The 15,867-nt window shown below is 40.1% G+C and overlaps 1 protein-coding gene and 1 non-coding gene across 2 annotated transcripts; both read left to right on the forward strand.

The window, feature by feature from the left end:
- Window positions 1–524: 524 nt before the first annotated feature.
- On the forward strand, window positions 525–2,426 carry LOC128578332 (polyadenylate-binding protein 1-like). Its single transcript, XM_053580925.1, has one exon. The coding sequence runs from the start codon at window positions 525–527 to the stop codon at window positions 2,424–2,426; it is 1,902 nt and encodes a 633-aa protein (XP_053436900.1).
- A 445-nt stretch (window positions 2,427–2,871) lies between these two features.
- On the forward strand, window positions 2,872–2,997 carry LOC128578847 (small nucleolar RNA SNORA27). The gene has a single exon (XR_008377951.1). It is a non-coding gene; the product is annotated as a small nucleolar RNA SNORA27 (small nucleolar RNA).
- The last annotated feature ends 12,870 nt before the right edge of the window (window positions 2,998–15,867 follow it).

Below are 15,867 nucleotides of genomic sequence, written 5' to 3' on the forward strand. Positions count from 1 at the left end.
TGCCTGTGGCTCCAAGGGGTAAGGCGCCAGCCCCATATGCTGGAGGTGGTGGGTTCAAACCCAGCCCCAGCTAAAAGCTGCAAAAAAAAAAAATCCCCCCAAATCAAAAAAAAATCTTTTTTAAAAACCCCCAAATTTTCAGAGATCCGTGTCTCCCCTACTGGAGACTTTTTTTTTCTTCCTTTTTTATAAAATAACCCGGTGAAGCCACACAAACTGACCCACCCACCCGTGGCTCCACAGCAGCTCCAAGAAGGAACTAAAAGACGGAGTCCTACCTGCAGCCCGGACCAACATTACCACCCTTGCTCACAGCCGGCACCCAGCAGCAGCGGACCAATCCCAGTCTGCCGCCTTCGAGTAGTTTTATTACGGATGATTTTTGTCCCTCTGCGTTTGCCCTCCTCCCCCCCTTTTACCCCCAGCACGGGCCCCCCAAACCGGAACTCACGCTCTTTCTCTCACAGATCGCGTCCTGTGGCGGCAGCTGTGTGGCGATAACCCCCAGCGTCCCCAGCTACACCATGGCCTCGCTCTACCCCATGGCCTCGCTCTACGTCGGGGACCTACACCCCGACGTGACCCAGGCGATGCTCTACGAGAAGTTCAGCCCAGCCGGGCCGATTCTCTCCATCCGGGTTTGCAGAGACCTGATCACGCATCGCTCCTTGGGCTACGGGTATGTGAACTTCCAGCAGCCGGCGGACGCCGAGCGTGCTCTGGACGCCATGAATTTTGATATTATTAAGGGCAGGCCAGTTCGCATTATGTGGTCTCAGCGTGATCCATCACTTCGCAGAAGTGGAGTAGGCAACATATTCATTAAAAATTTGGACAAATCCATTGATAATAGGGCACTGTATGAAATATTTTCTGCTTTCGGTAACATCCTTTCATGTAAGGTGGTTTGTGACGAAAATGGTTCCAAGGGCTATGGATTTGTACACTTTGAGACACAGCATGCAGCCAGAAGAGCTATTGAAAATATGAATGGGATGTTTCTAAATGATCTTCAAGTATATGTTGGACGATTTAAGTCTCGTAAAGAAAGAGAAGCAGAACTCGGAGCTAAGGCAAAAGAGTTCACTAATGTTTACATAAAGAATTTTGGAGAAGATATGGATGATGAGCGCCTTGAGGGGCTCTTTGGCAAGTTTGGACCTGCCTTAAGTGTGAAAGTAATGACTGATGAGAGTGGAAAATCCAAAGGGTTTGGATTTGTAAGCTTTGAAAGGCATGAATGTGCACAGAAAGCTGTGGATGAGATGAATGGAAAAGAGCTCAATGGAAAACAAATATATGTTGGTCGAGCTCAGAAAAAAGTGGAACGGGAGACAGAACTTAAGCGCAAATTTGAACAGATGAAGCAAGATAGGATCACTAGATACCAGGATCTTAACCTTTATGTGAAAAATCTTGATGATACTATTGATGATGAGCGTCTCCGGAAAGAGTTTTCTCCATTTGGTACAATCACTAGTGCAAAGGTCATGATGGAAGGTGGTCACAGCAAAGGGTTTGGCTTTGTATGTTTCTCTGCCCCAGAAGAAGCCACTAAAGCTGTTGCAGAAATGAACGGTAGAATGATGGCCACCAAGCCACTGTATGTCGCTTTAGCCCAGCGCAAAGAAGAGCGCCAGGTTCACCTCACTAACCAGTATATGCAGAGAACGGGAAGTGTACGAGCTGTGCCCATCCCCAGTATGGACCCCTACCAGCCAGCACCTCCTTCACATTCCTTCATGGCAGTTATCCCACAGCCTCAGAACCGTGCTTCATACGATCCTCCTAGCCAAATTGCGCAACTAAAACCAAGTCCTTGCCAGACTGCTCAGGGTGCCAGACCCCATCCATTCCAGAATATGCCCTATGCTGTCTGCCCAGCCGCTCCTAGACCACCATTTAGTACTATGAGACCAGCTTCTTCACAGGTTCCACGAGTCATGCCAACACAGCCTGCTGCTAACACATCAACACGGAGAACGGGTCCACATCTTGCAGCTGCTGCTACTGCAGCTACTCCTACTGTCTGCACCGTTCCACAGTACAAACATGCTGCAGGAGTCGGCAATCCTCGGCAACGTCTTAATGCACAGCCACAAGTTACCATGCAACAGCCTGCCATTCACGTACAAGGTCAGAAACCTTTGACCACTTCCATGTTGGCAAATGCCTCTCCTCAAGAGCAAAAGCAAATGTTGGGTGATCGGCTGTTTCCTCTTATTCAAGCCATGCACCCTACTCTTGCTGGCAAAATCACTGGCATGTTGTTGGAGATTGATAATTCCGAACTTCTTCATATGCTTGAGTCTCCAGAGTCCTTCCATTCTAAGGTTGATGAAGCAGTAGCTTTACTACAAGCCCACCAAGCTGAAGTGGCAGCCCAGAAAGCAATTTACAGTGCCACCAATTTTCCACTGGTTTAAAATTGATCAGGGACCACAGAAAGAAACTCGTGCTTCACGGAAGAAAAATATCTAAACATACAAAAACTTAAATATTATGGACAAAAACATTGCAAAATATAAAATAAATTAAAAAGTATTTGGCAGGATCTCACCTAATATACACAATGTAAGGGTACGTTTCAAAACAACTAAAAGTATATTGTAAATGTTGTACCACTAAAGTAAATGAGGTGGTGGTTATGTTAATCAGTTTGATTTACGCATTCCACATTGTGTATCAAATCATCACATTGTACCCCATAAATGTATATAGTTATGATTTAATAAAAAGTAAAAAAAAAAAGTTAAAATTTAAAAAAGGAAAGGAAACTTTGAACCTTACGTACTGAGCAAAAGCCAGAGCTAGCAAAGAAAATGCTAGTTCTAGATTACCTATGATTTAAAAAAAAAAAAGTAAAATATATGCCCCCTTTTCACTTTGCCAGTTGGACTTATGTCTTTATTGGTCATTTAAGTGGGGCAAAGCAAATATCCTTTTAAAACTCAGGCAAACTGGTGTTTGTCTTGTATCTTGTCAAAGGAAACAAATGAAAAAAAATAGTAAAATATAAAAACAAATTAATGTTTTATAGACCCCGGGAAAAAGAATTTTCAGCAAAGTACAAAAATGTAAAGCATTTCTTTCTTTAATTTTGTAATTCTTTTTACTGTGGAATAGCTCAGAATGTCAGTTCTGTTTTAAGTAACAAAATTGATAACTGAGTAAGGAAACATAATTTGTAAAATTGTTGCTTTAACAAAAATTCTTTAAACGGTGAAAAAAAGAATTCAATAATTGTTTTAAGGATCTCACTGATATGTGGAAGCTAAAATGTTGATCTTGCAGAAGAAGAGAATAGAATGGTGGTTACCAGAGCCTGGGGGCTATGGGAAGAGACAGGAACTTGGGGAGATATTGGTCAGAAAATACAAAATTGCATTTAGATAGGAGGATAAATTCAAGAAATCAGTTGTACAACATGATGACTATAGTTAATAACAATATATTCTATTGGTGACAAATGCTGACAGCAAATTTTAAATATTCTCACTATAAAATAAGTATGTAAGGTAATGCACATGTTAAGTAGCCAGATTTAGTCATTTCATAATATATATATTTTAACATCTGATGTCTCAAAAATAAATAAAATGTGATGTTGTACAAAATAAACACATATAATTTTACCTACCAATTAAAAATAACAAGTAAAAGTTTTAAGTTTCCTAATAAAATATCTTTGAATCCTTAAAAGAATCCTTCTGGGTCACTTTATTCTTTCCATATACTGCCATATTCATTTGCGTAACATACTACCTAAAATTTTAAATTCATATTCATTGATTTCAGTGCGTTTGTCCGGTTTTTTGTTTTGCCTTTGTCAGATATGATTTTCAGAGCTAGGCCAGGTCTATAAAAAAAAAAAATTGAGAGACATTCCTTATTTCTGGAACTAAAATCTCAAAGAAATGATCACTTTCTTCCATGTTTGAAGAAACTTGCGGATAGAACTCTAAGAGGTGTTATTTGTGTTTGATTTTTGCTTGGTTGGTTTTGTTGTGTGGTTTGTAGTGGAAGAATTGGTGGTTATTTAACAACTTTTTTATGGTTTTCTTCTTTTCTTGAGTCTTTTTTTTGTAATTTCCCCAGGATTTTCATGTATCATATTCTCACCCGTCCCCATTTCTTTCTCTCTTCCTTTCTCCTTCTCTCTCTTTTTAAAATCTACTATGTTTGCACTATGTCTGAGAGGATGTTAAATGTGGTAATTTCAGCCACAGCTATGAAGGCTATCTACCTAAGTTTGAACCCTTTACTTGGACAGTTTACTTAAATTCTCAATATTTTCACCTGTAAAATATCACTTATTTCAGCACCTACCCCACTAGGTTCTTATATGGATGAAATTAGTCAATGTGTGTGAAAGTGTAAAATGCTTCTAATAGTCCCTATATTTAGCCCTCAATTATTAAGCTTTTATATATGTTAGTTTCCTAGGGCTACCACACGAAGTCTGACAATCTGGGGGGCTTAAATCAACAGAAATGGATTTTATTTTATTTATTTATTTATTTTTATTTCTTTGAGACAGAGTCTCATTATGTCACCCCTCGGTAGAGTGCTGTGGCATCACAGCTCACAGCAACCTCAAACTCTTGGGCTTAAGTGATTCTCTGCTTCAGCCTCCCAAGTAGCTGGGACCACAGGTACCCATCACAATGCCCAAATTTTTTGTTGTTGTTGTTGCTGCAGTTGTCATTGCTGTTTAGCAGGCCCAGGCCGGGTTCGAACCCGCCAGCCCTGGTATATGTGGCTGGCACCCTACCCACTGAACTATGGGCGCTGCCCAGAAACGGATATTAGACTTCCTAAGAGGTTAGAAATTTAAAATCAAAGTCAGCAGGGCCACACTCCCTTAAAAGGCTATAAGCAGGGAATTCTTCCTTGCCTCCTCCATTATCTAGGGGCTATTTCTTGTATGTGCCAGAATAACTCCAGTCTTTCACTCCCATGTTCACATGGCCTTCTTCCCTGTGTTTCTTTGCTTTTCTGTGTGCCCCCTCTATTTATAAGTATATCAGTCATTGTATTTAGGGCCCACTCCAATCCAGTATGACCTCATCTTAACTTCATTACATCTACAAAGACCTATTTTCTTTCTCTTTTTTTTTTTTTTTGCAGTTTTTGGCCGGGGCTGGGTTTGAACCCACCACCTTCGGCATATGGGGCCGGCGCCCTACTCCTTTGAGCCACAGGCACCACCACAAAGACCTATTTTCAACAGGGCCACATTCTGAAATTTAGAATGGACATTAACTTTGGTGAGAAAGGAGGGAACCTTATTCAACCCATCATCTTAGATTTATCATTTATGGGTCATTTCAAAAACTGACTCTTTTATTTTTACTTACCATTTTTTTCTGGGTTGCTATTTTCTGTTTCATTTCTTTTTTATCTAGAATAATGATTTACTTATACTTTGCTCATTTTCCTTTTATTTTTCTTATTCTAACCTCCATGATTTTGTTCTCCCCTTTCTTAGTTTGACAAAAGGTTACGTGGCTTTTCCTTTGAATAAAGCACTAGATGTGTTTCCTAAATTGGTTATGTTTCATTCATCATCACTTTTTAAATAGAATATAACTGAAGTTGAGATTTTTATCATAGATCCAAAAATTACTTAGTAGGGTAGATATTTCTTTTTTCCAAAGCACAGTTAAGTATATTTTATTTACCCTTTTTTATCAACATAATTTAAATATACCTAGAAGTTTAATTATAGGTTCAAGATAATTGAATGCCATAAGATAAAAAAGAGTAAAAAGCACTGCATTAGGAGAAAAAGAAATGAAAAGTTATTTTTTAACCCGTGGACTTTGCCTGGTTAATTTTTTCCTAGAAATAGTATAGTTCTCAAACATCAGAAGCACTTGCAGACAGGTTTTTCATTATATCTTGCTTTTAATACTATTTAATAAGTGTTTGTCCTCTACTTAGAAATCAAAGATGTTTTGGTGTCTATTAAAATTATGCCACATAATTCATTACCATAGATATATATTACTCACAGCATTATGACAGAGTTATTGGGCATCATGACCTTGACAAATATCTACTAAATGCATACTTAATCCAGGTTTTGATAAGACAGAAATTCACCCACCCTTTCTATTCAGGGGCAGGAAATACACAGATATAAAACAATAAGGAACAAAATTTAAAAATCTACACAGGAAGTAGGAAATGACTATGTTAGAAGGGCAAAAGGAGAAGAAATAATTTTCAGCTGCATTTGCTGGGGTTAGTTTTAGGAAGGGTATGGAAATGGGGAGACTGTCAAAATTTATAGACTCAAAGATAATGGTGGATAAAGACACCCAGGCAGAGGGTGCTGAGAAGCTGAGGCATAGAAGAACACAATTGCACAGGTTCAGAGACCTGTAAGTGGAATAAGGGAGAAATTAAGTTAGAGGTGTTGGGTAGGATTAGAGAAAGCTGAAAAAAAAAATGAAAAAGGAGGACAAAAAGTAGTTAATACTGAAAAGAGAGAAAAGGAAAGAGGAGGCTACTGAGGAACACAAACTTGCATGATTTGATTAAGCATAAAGAGGTGTTTGGTGGTCTGTCTCACTGTTGAAAGAAAGTTCATGAGCAGGACTATATGGAGAAACTAACAATAGGTAGATATTTTTAATGTTTGTTTATTTACCTTCAGATTTTAATGTTTAGGCTCATTGAGTTGTGATCAGAGACTGTGAGATTATGGCCTAAACTACTTCTGCATTTTGTAACATATCGTTTCCTACGTGGTCATAAAATGAAAATATTTTTATAAATATTTCATGAACATTTGGTAAAAATGTGCATTCCATGTAGGGCAGAAAGTTGTAGCTATATTAATAGATATATGTATAGCGTCAAATGCCAATTATATTATTCAAGTCATCTGTTCGCTCTTTTTTTTTTTTTTCCTATTTGATCTGTCAAAGACTAAGACAGTTACAATGCAGAGGCTGCTACTTGCCAACCCAACATCTGATCTTACCTTTCTTCTTGGTAACAGAGGCCTGCTTGATTTTTATGTGGGCATAATGCCACTCAAAATAAAAGACTACATTTTCTAGCCTCCCTCACAGCTCCCATCTAAGTTCTGGCTACTGTTATGTAAGTGTGTGTTACAGGGGCACCTTTTCTCCCTTCCTCCTACATGGAATGTAGATATGATAGCTGGAGTTCAGGGGGCTATTTTGGATTATCAGGCAATACACTAATGATGGCAGAATAGCAAGAAATATAGCCCTGGATCAATAGATCCAAATGTCTTCCCCTTTTAAGGGAGAAATAAAGCACTTCCCAGTTTAAGCTCCAGCTATTTTAGGTTTTTCATTGCACACAGCTAAAACTAATCCTAACTAATATTATATAGGTCCGATAACGTCTCTCACCAGGATTATAATGCCAATTTCTTCTTATGACAGTTTTTGTCTTGTCACATGTCATACCACATCATTTAGTGTATAATCATGCATGACACATATGTTTATTGTAGATTTTAGCTTTAGTTAATAAAAAAAATCCTCTTTATCCCTAATTAATAGTTGGTGCCTTGCTTTTTAATTTTAATTCGTTTGATATCAATCTCACTATCTATCGCTCATTTATTCTTTGACAATCTATTTCTAATTTTTTTCTTCGAAAACTCAAACCAATGCAATTTTATGTCTGCTCCCACCACTACCCCGAAATTGCTCTTTTGAAAGTCCCTTTGTTGCTAACATGCAGTGGCCTGTTTTCATTCTTCATTATCCTTTATCTTTCAGGAACATCTTTTTCTCAAATTCTATTTTCTTCTGATTTTCTTCCTGAAGCCCTCAGCCCTATTTCTAATGACCTAGCAGCATGTCCCACAGCCGCCTCAAAACTGAACTGATCTTATTCTCCCTTAAACTTGTTTTCTTCAGTGTTCTTCATTTTAGTTAATGTCTGCACAGCCAAGCTTTATACAGTCCTCCATCCTTCTTTCTGCCACGGTCTGTATTTCCAACTAGTTACCAAATCCTGTCACTCTCACTTCAAAAATATCTCTATTGGGCAGCTCCCATAGCACAGTGGTTACGGTGCCAGCCACATACACCAAGGCTGGCGGGTTCGAACACAGCCCGGGCCAGCTAAAACAACGACAACTGCAACAACAACAAAAAATAGCCAGGCCTTATGTCAGACACCTGTAGTTCCAGCTACTTGGGAGGCTGAGGCAAGAGAATTGCTTAAGCCTAAGAATTTGAGGTTGCTGTGAGCTGTGACACCACAGCACTCTACCCAGAGTGACAGCTTGAGACTCTGTCTCAAAAAAAAAAAGTCTCTATGGCCAGCGCAGTGGCTCATGCCTATAGTCCTAACAATCTGGGAGGGTGAGGAGGGTTGTCTTGAGCTCAGGAGTTCAAGATCAGCCTGAGCAAGAGTGAGACCCCATCTCTACTAAAAATAGAAAAATTAACTGAATGTGTGACACACGCTTGTAGTCCCAGCTATTCGGGAAGCTGAGGCTGAAGAATCACTTGGACCCAGGAGCTTGAGGTTGCTGTGACCTAGGTTGATGCCACGGCACTGTAGCTTGGGCAACAGAGTGAGACTGTCTCTCAAAAAAAAAAGTCTCTTAAATTCTATCATAGATAACGGCATTAGGTCAGATCCTCACTGTCTTTTGCTTGGACTGATCTAACAGCTTCTGGTCTGGATACCTCTAGCCACTCCCTCCTCCTCCATCAAACTGCCAATCCCATTCTGAGAAAAATAAAACCCAAAATATTTGATTGCATATATCTTTTCTTTTTTTTTTCTTTCTTTCTTTCTTTTTTGAGACAGTCTTACTTTGTCACCCTCAGTAGAGTGCTGTGACATCATAGCTCACAGCAACCTCAAATGCTTGGGCTCTAGAGATTCTCATGCCTCATCCTCCCAAGTAGCTGGGACTACAGGCACCTACCACAACGCCCGGCTAGTTTTCTGTCTGGCTCAGGCTGGTCTCAAACCTGTGAGCTTAGGCAATCTACCCGCCTCGGCCCCCCAGAGTGCTGGGATTATAGGCGTGAGCCACCACATCTGGCCCTTACACTTTTCTTTTTAAAAAAAGAAATCTGTTGATTCTTCATTGCTAAACTCCTTAGTATGATGTACAAATTCTTTTTATTTTTATTTTTTGAAATGGAGTCTCACTATGTCACCCTTGGTAGAGTGCCGTGGCATCACAGCTCGCAACCAACTCTTGGGCTTAAGCTAGTGGTTCTCAACCTTCCTAATGCCATGACACTTTAATACAGTTCCTCACGTTGTGGTGACCCCCAACCATAAAATTATTGTAATTAATTATATAATATTACTATATTATAATATAACAATTAATAATATTATATTATAATAATATATTAATATTATATTATAATATAACAAATATATTATTAATAATCTAATACATTATAATTATAAAGTAATATATAATATATAATATTATATAATAATACACTATATAATATATATTATATAATAATACATTATATAATATATAATATGATAATACATTATATAATATATTTTATATAATTATATATTATCATAGAATATATAATTATTATAGTAATTTTATGGTTGGGGAGTCACCACAACATGAGGAACTGTATTAAAGAGTTGCGGCATTAGGAAGGTTGAGAACCACTGACTTAAGCGATTCTCCTGCCTCTGCCTCCCAAATAGCTGGGACTACAGGCACCCGCCACAGTGCCCAGCTATTTTTTGGTTGCAGCTGTCATTGTTGTTTAGCTGGCCCAGGCTGGGTTCAAACCCACCAGCCTCGGTGCATGTGGCCGGCACCATAACCACTGTGCCACTGACGGCGAGCCAATGTACAAATTCTTTGACAAACTGACACACTCCCTCTCCTACTTCATCTTCTGCCACACACCTACTTCCTGTGCTTCAGGCACAGTAGACTTCTCACACCACTAGAAAATGCACTTTCTGGCTTGGGGCCTGTAGCTCAAGCGGCTAAGATGCCAGCCACATACATCAGAGCTGGAGGGTTCGAATCCAGCCTGGGCCTGCCAAACAACGACAACTCCAATGAAATAAAAAGAAAATGCACTTTCTGTAAATCATTTTATGGCTCCATAGCTTTGTATATGCTGTGCCCTCTGAATAGAATATTTTCCCTATGGAAGGGGCAAAACGGCCAAGTAGAGGCAGCTTTTTCCTCCAGAAGCTCCTGTCCAGTAGAAGAAAAGTTGGACCCAAGGGAACTGGTAGAAGTTGAAATTGGAGAGTTGAGCATAGGAAGAAATCAAGGTGCACATCCCCACTGAGACAAACTGTGAGTGAGGGTGACAAAATGGAAGAAAGAGAACAGAGATCAGATACAGAGCAACTAGACTGGAAGGGCCTGGGGCCTAAGGGGACTAGACACTCCTCCCAAACCAGGAGGCCTACCTTGGGCTTTCTGCTAGTGAGAAGGGAACAAATGATCTCTCACCTCCCTCCCTGAGAGAGCTGCAAGGTCTTGGTGCTCTTGCACCTGGAAGTTTCCACCTCTGAGTCCCCATCCTGCATGATGCAAAAGTGAACAAATTTTCTCTCTGCAGTCCTGAGCCCACGGCCCACCCCTCCCATTCTCTGGTTGCCTGACAGACTGCCTGTGCAGAGGCTGGAGTGTTTGGGGAGATCTCTGAGAGACCTCTGCATTGTGTGGGCTACTGAACCAAGTGTCATACTGGCCCCTGCTGCCAGAGGAAACAGTGGCACTGCAGTACTAACTTTGGCATGGGGAGGTTGGTCTCTTGTGGCTCTCACCCTTGCTGGGGAAGGCCTTTCCCCAGACCTTTAGAGAGCCCCTACCTGGTGGCTGAGCCCAGTGACCCCTGGTGAACCTCAGCTTCCCTCCCAGCAGCATGGAGAGAGACAAGTATAGCATGTGACAACACACACTGGGACAGTCCAGGAACTAGACCCCCTCCCAGGGGGTCTAGTAGCTCTGGGTGACAGCTACATTTTACCAGTCTGAAGCCACAACTGGGGGTGGGGGAGAGAAGGTCTCTGGTTTCTCTGAACTTGTTTCCATGGGGGTTGCTAGCACTGTTGGAGTGAGCTCCATTGGAACTCTCAGCAAAAACTGTCCACAGCTTCTTATTCTCCCGCCACCACTGGCTGGGGCTGCAGGTTCACAGTTAGCTTGAATTGTGCAAAGGGGTAGTTGGCACAAGGAGGGGCAGGAACAGTGGGTCTCTCTGCAAATTCCCCTCCTCCAGCTGTCACCAGCCCGGGCAGGGCACAGCTGTTCAAATCTTTATAAAGCAGAAACTCAGGGAAACACTGTGGCACCTTTAAACTGGATGGAGCACAGGCTGACACCAGGACAGAATCAGGTTGTGTTACTGACCCAAGGCCTGCCCTCAGAGACTCTCACTACAGCCCCTAAAGGGAGCATTATGAAACTGGGGGGGGAAGCGCCATAAGCACATTGTCAAGCTCATTAGCGAAGGGGTGGTTAGTACCATTTCCTGGGGCTTCCAGAACTGGTCTCACCCTACCAGTTTTAGTTGCCAAATATATGTTTGTGATGCTCCCTCAGGGTCCCAATTAGATTATCTCCTAGTAACTGTTGAGGAACAACCTAACATTTCAACTAAAAAAGTATAATTACTACCAAGGGTGACAAAGAGAGACCCTGTCTCAGAAAAAAAAAAAAAAAAAAAAGCTTAATTTATATATATATATATATATATTTTTTTTTTTTTTTTTTTGTAGAGACAGAGTCTCACTGTATGGCCCTTGGTAGAGTGCCATGGCATCACACAGCTCACAGCAACCTCCAACTCCTGGGCTTAAGCGATTCTCTTGCCTCAGCCTCCCGAGTAGCTGGGACTACAGGCGCCCGCCACAACGCCCAGCTATTTTTTGGTTGCAGTTCAGCAGGGGCTGGGTTTGAACCCGCCACCCTCGGTATATGGGGCCGGCACCCTACCGACTAAGCCACAGGCACCGCCCCTTAATTAATGTTTTTTTTAAAAACCTGAAAATATTCATGGGGAGGAGCCGGTAGAATTCTGGCAAAATGAAAAAAATCAAAGTAGATCAACTCCTATAAGAGATTACACGTGATACAACAGAAAATATTATCTATAGAGCAATTGCTGAAATGTCAGAAATAAAGTTCACACTATGGATGGCAAATAAGATTACTGTAATTAAGGAGACGATGGAAATGGAAATCCAAAAAAATAGTCCAAAAGTCTCAAGAAATTAGTGAATTTAAAGACAAAGTCACCAAGGACATGGATATAATGAGGAAAGAAATAGCAGGGCTCAAAGAATTGAAAGAGGCATTCAAGAAGCTTCAAAACACAGTAGCGAACTTCAGTAATAGAGTAGAACATGGATAAGAAATAATTTAGAAATTGAACACAAGACTTTTGAACTATCCCAATCACTCAAAGACGGAAAAAAAAAAAAAGAGAGAGAGAACAAAAATAGAATATTCCCTGAGAGAGTTATGAGATTATTCCAAAAGATCAAACATCTAAATTAAAGATGTTTATAGATGTCGACTGTTTCTCTAGGATTTGTATAGTTTCATGCCTTAGATTTAAATATTTTATGCATCTTAGCCTAAGATGAAGGAGGGAAGGGGAGGGAGAAGGATGGGGAGGAGTTGGGAGGGATAGTAGGGAATAGTAGGGGGACCACAACTATAGAGCACATTGCAAGTACAAGTTGGATCTATCATGTGTAGAGCACAGATGTCCTAATGTTATAATTGGGTAAATGAGATGAAAGCTATATTGATCAGTATGATGTAAACACTCCAATTTGTACAAATAATCAACACACTGAAATTGGCATAAATGTATTTATGATCTATATGCAAAAGACTTAATAAAAAAATTAAATAAATATTTTATCCATCTTGAATGAATTTTTGTAAGTCATGAAAGGTGTAGGTCCAGTTTCAGTTTTTTACATGTGGTTATACAGTTCTCCCGCTACCATTTATTGAATAGGGATTCTTTTCCCCAGTGTGTTTTAGGAGGTGACATTTTAACTGAGACTTGAAGAATGGATAGAAGTATGCCAGAGAAAGAATACAAATAAAATATTCTTTTTTTAAGGTCATTTTTTAAAATTTCCAATTAATAAGAGTACAAATGTTTAGGTTACATTGTTTTCAATTCCAAGGTAAAGTTCAAGTTATAGTTGAGCTTTTCACCCAGGTGTGCTGAACACCCTCACATTGTGCACATTAGGTGAGAAGCTGCCAGTCACTCTCCCTCCTCTCCCCTCCCCATGCCTCCTCTTCCCTTCCCCCTTGCTAGAGTATATTTGTGGGGGGTTTTTTCACGTGGGCGTGTACTTTTTATATATTGGTTTCATATTAGTATTGAGTACACCTGATACATTTTCCCCCATTCTTGGGATACTTTCCTAAGAAGGATATGTTTTAACTCCATCCAAATAAACACAAAAGATGTTCATCTTATGGCTGAATAGTACTCCATGGTATACATATATCACACTTTGTTAATCCATTCATGGGTTGATGGGCACTGAGGTTGCTTCCACATCTTGGCAATTGTGAACTCAGCTGCAGTCAACATTCTGGTCTAAATGTCATTGTGGTAAAAAAGATTTTTGTTCTTCTGAGTAGATACCTAGTAACGGGATTGCAGGAGCAAATGGAAGGTAAACTTTTAGTTCTTTGAGAATTCTCCATACTTCTTTCCATAGAGGCTGTGTTAGTCTGCAATCCCACCAGCAGCGCAAAAGTGTTCCTTTCTCTCCACATCCATGTCAGCATCTGCAGTTCTGGGGTTTTGTGATGTGGGCTATTCTAACTAGAGTTAGGCAATATATCAGAGTGGTTTTGATTTGAATTTCTCTGATGATCAGAGACAATGAACATTTTTTCATGTGTTTATTGGCCATTCATCTGTCTTCTTCAGAGAAGTTTCTGTTCAAGGCTCTTGCCCACATATAAATATGGTTGTTTGCTCTTGTCGATTAAATTTAAATCTTTTATCTAGCAACAGTCAATTTTTGTCAATGGTGAGAGGTGAAGGTTTGGTAGAATTCTGTCGTGAGACCATTTGGTCTAGGGTTTTTTTTTTTAAGTTTTTGTATTGTTGATGCAATTTCAGTGCTTCATATAGGTCTATTCAAAATTTCTAATTCTTCCCAGTTCAGTTTAGAAAGGTGATGTAATTCCAAGTATTAGTCCATTTCTCCTACCTTTTCATATTTCTGGCATAAAGTTTTTGTAGTAAGTGTTGAGGATCTTTTATATTTCTGTGGAATCTGCTGTTATTTCTCCCTTTTCATTACTGTCTGAAGTTTTTCGAGATCTTACTTTTCTGTTTTTCATTAGTATGGTGGAGTTTTGGTCATCTCATTTTTCAGAGTTCCCAAGCTTATTTTTATCCCTTGCACCATTGTGAAAGCCAGGCTTTTTCTTTAATTTCTGGTGTGTTTACTTTGATGACGGACCATTGTTCTGGTCAGTATGAAGAATGGGTCTGTAAGCTTCCTGTAGAGCTGGTCTAGTTATGGCAGATTTCCTCCACATTTGCATGTCAGTAAAATATTTGATTTCTCTATCACAGATGAAATTTAGTTTAGCAGGATACAGGCTCCTAGGTTGAAAAATGTGTTTTAAGAAGGCCGGTGGGGGGGTGGCACCTATGGCTCAAAGGAGTAGGGCGCTGGCCCCATATACCAGAGGTGGTGGGTTCAAAAACCCAGCCCCAGCCAAAAACTGCAAAAACAAAAAAAAGAAGGCCGGTGGGCTCAGTGCCCGTAGCACAGTGGTTACGGCACCAGACACATACACCAAGGCTGGCAGGTTCAGCTGGTAGGCCAGCTAAACAATGATAACTGCAACAAAAAAATAGCCGGGCATTGTGGCAGGCGCCTGTAGTCCCAGCTACTTGGGAGGCTGAGGCAAGAGAATCACTTGAGCCCAAGAGTTGGAGGTTGCTGTGAGCTGTGCCGCTACAGCACTCTACCAAGGGCAACACAGTGAGACTCTGTCTCAAAAATAATAAAATAAAATAAGAAAGCCAATGACCATCCTCTTCCAGCTTAAAAAGTTTCATCTGAAAGATATGCAGTCATCCTGATATTTTTCCCTTTATAGGTAAGACTTTTCTTACAGCTGGCTACTTGCAGAATTTTATCTTTCATACTGACTTTGACAAAGTTAATTCCAAAGTGTCTATGAGATGCTTTGTGTGGAATGAGCCATGCTGGGGTTCTAAAACTACCTACTATCTGAATATCTGTGTCTCTCCCAGTCCTTAGCAAATTCTCCACCATAATGTCTTGAAGTAGAGCATCTTTCCTTTTAGGACCTTCCTCTTCTCGGAATCCCTATTCAATAAATAGTAATGGGAGAACTGTATAACCACATGTAAAAAGCTGAATCTAGACCCGCACCTTTCATGACTTACAAAAATTCATTTAAGATGGATAAAATATTTAAATCTAAGGCATGAAATGATACAAATCCTAGAAGAAAGAGTAGGGAAAACTCCTGAGGATGTCGGCCTCAGGGAAGATTTTATGAAAACTTCAGTGGCAATTGCAACAAGAAAAAAAAATAAACAAATGGGACTTAATTAAACCGAAAAGATTCTGCACAGTTAAGGACACAACAATTAAAGCAAATACACAACCTTCAGAATGGGAAAATATATTTGCATGTTATGAATCTGACAAAGGCTTGATAACTAGGCTCTATAGAGCACTCAAATTAATCAAGAGAAAAAGAGTGAACAATCCCATCTATCCATATGTCTCTGGGCAAAAGACATGAACAGAACCTTTTCTGAGGAAGACAGACAAATGCCTTACAAACATAAGAAAAAATGCTCATTGTCC

Source organism: Nycticebus coucang, chromosome X (assembly GCF_027406575.1).
Source record: "Nycticebus coucang isolate mNycCou1 chromosome X, mNycCou1.pri, whole genome shotgun sequence".
Lineage (NCBI taxonomy): Eukaryota > Metazoa > Chordata > Mammalia > Primates > Lorisidae > Nycticebus > Nycticebus coucang.

Coding starts and splice junctions, on each gene's coding strand:
- LOC128578332 (XM_053580925.1), top strand. CDS start 525: ATGGCCTCGCTCTACCCCATGGCCTCGCTCTACGTCGGGGACCTACAC.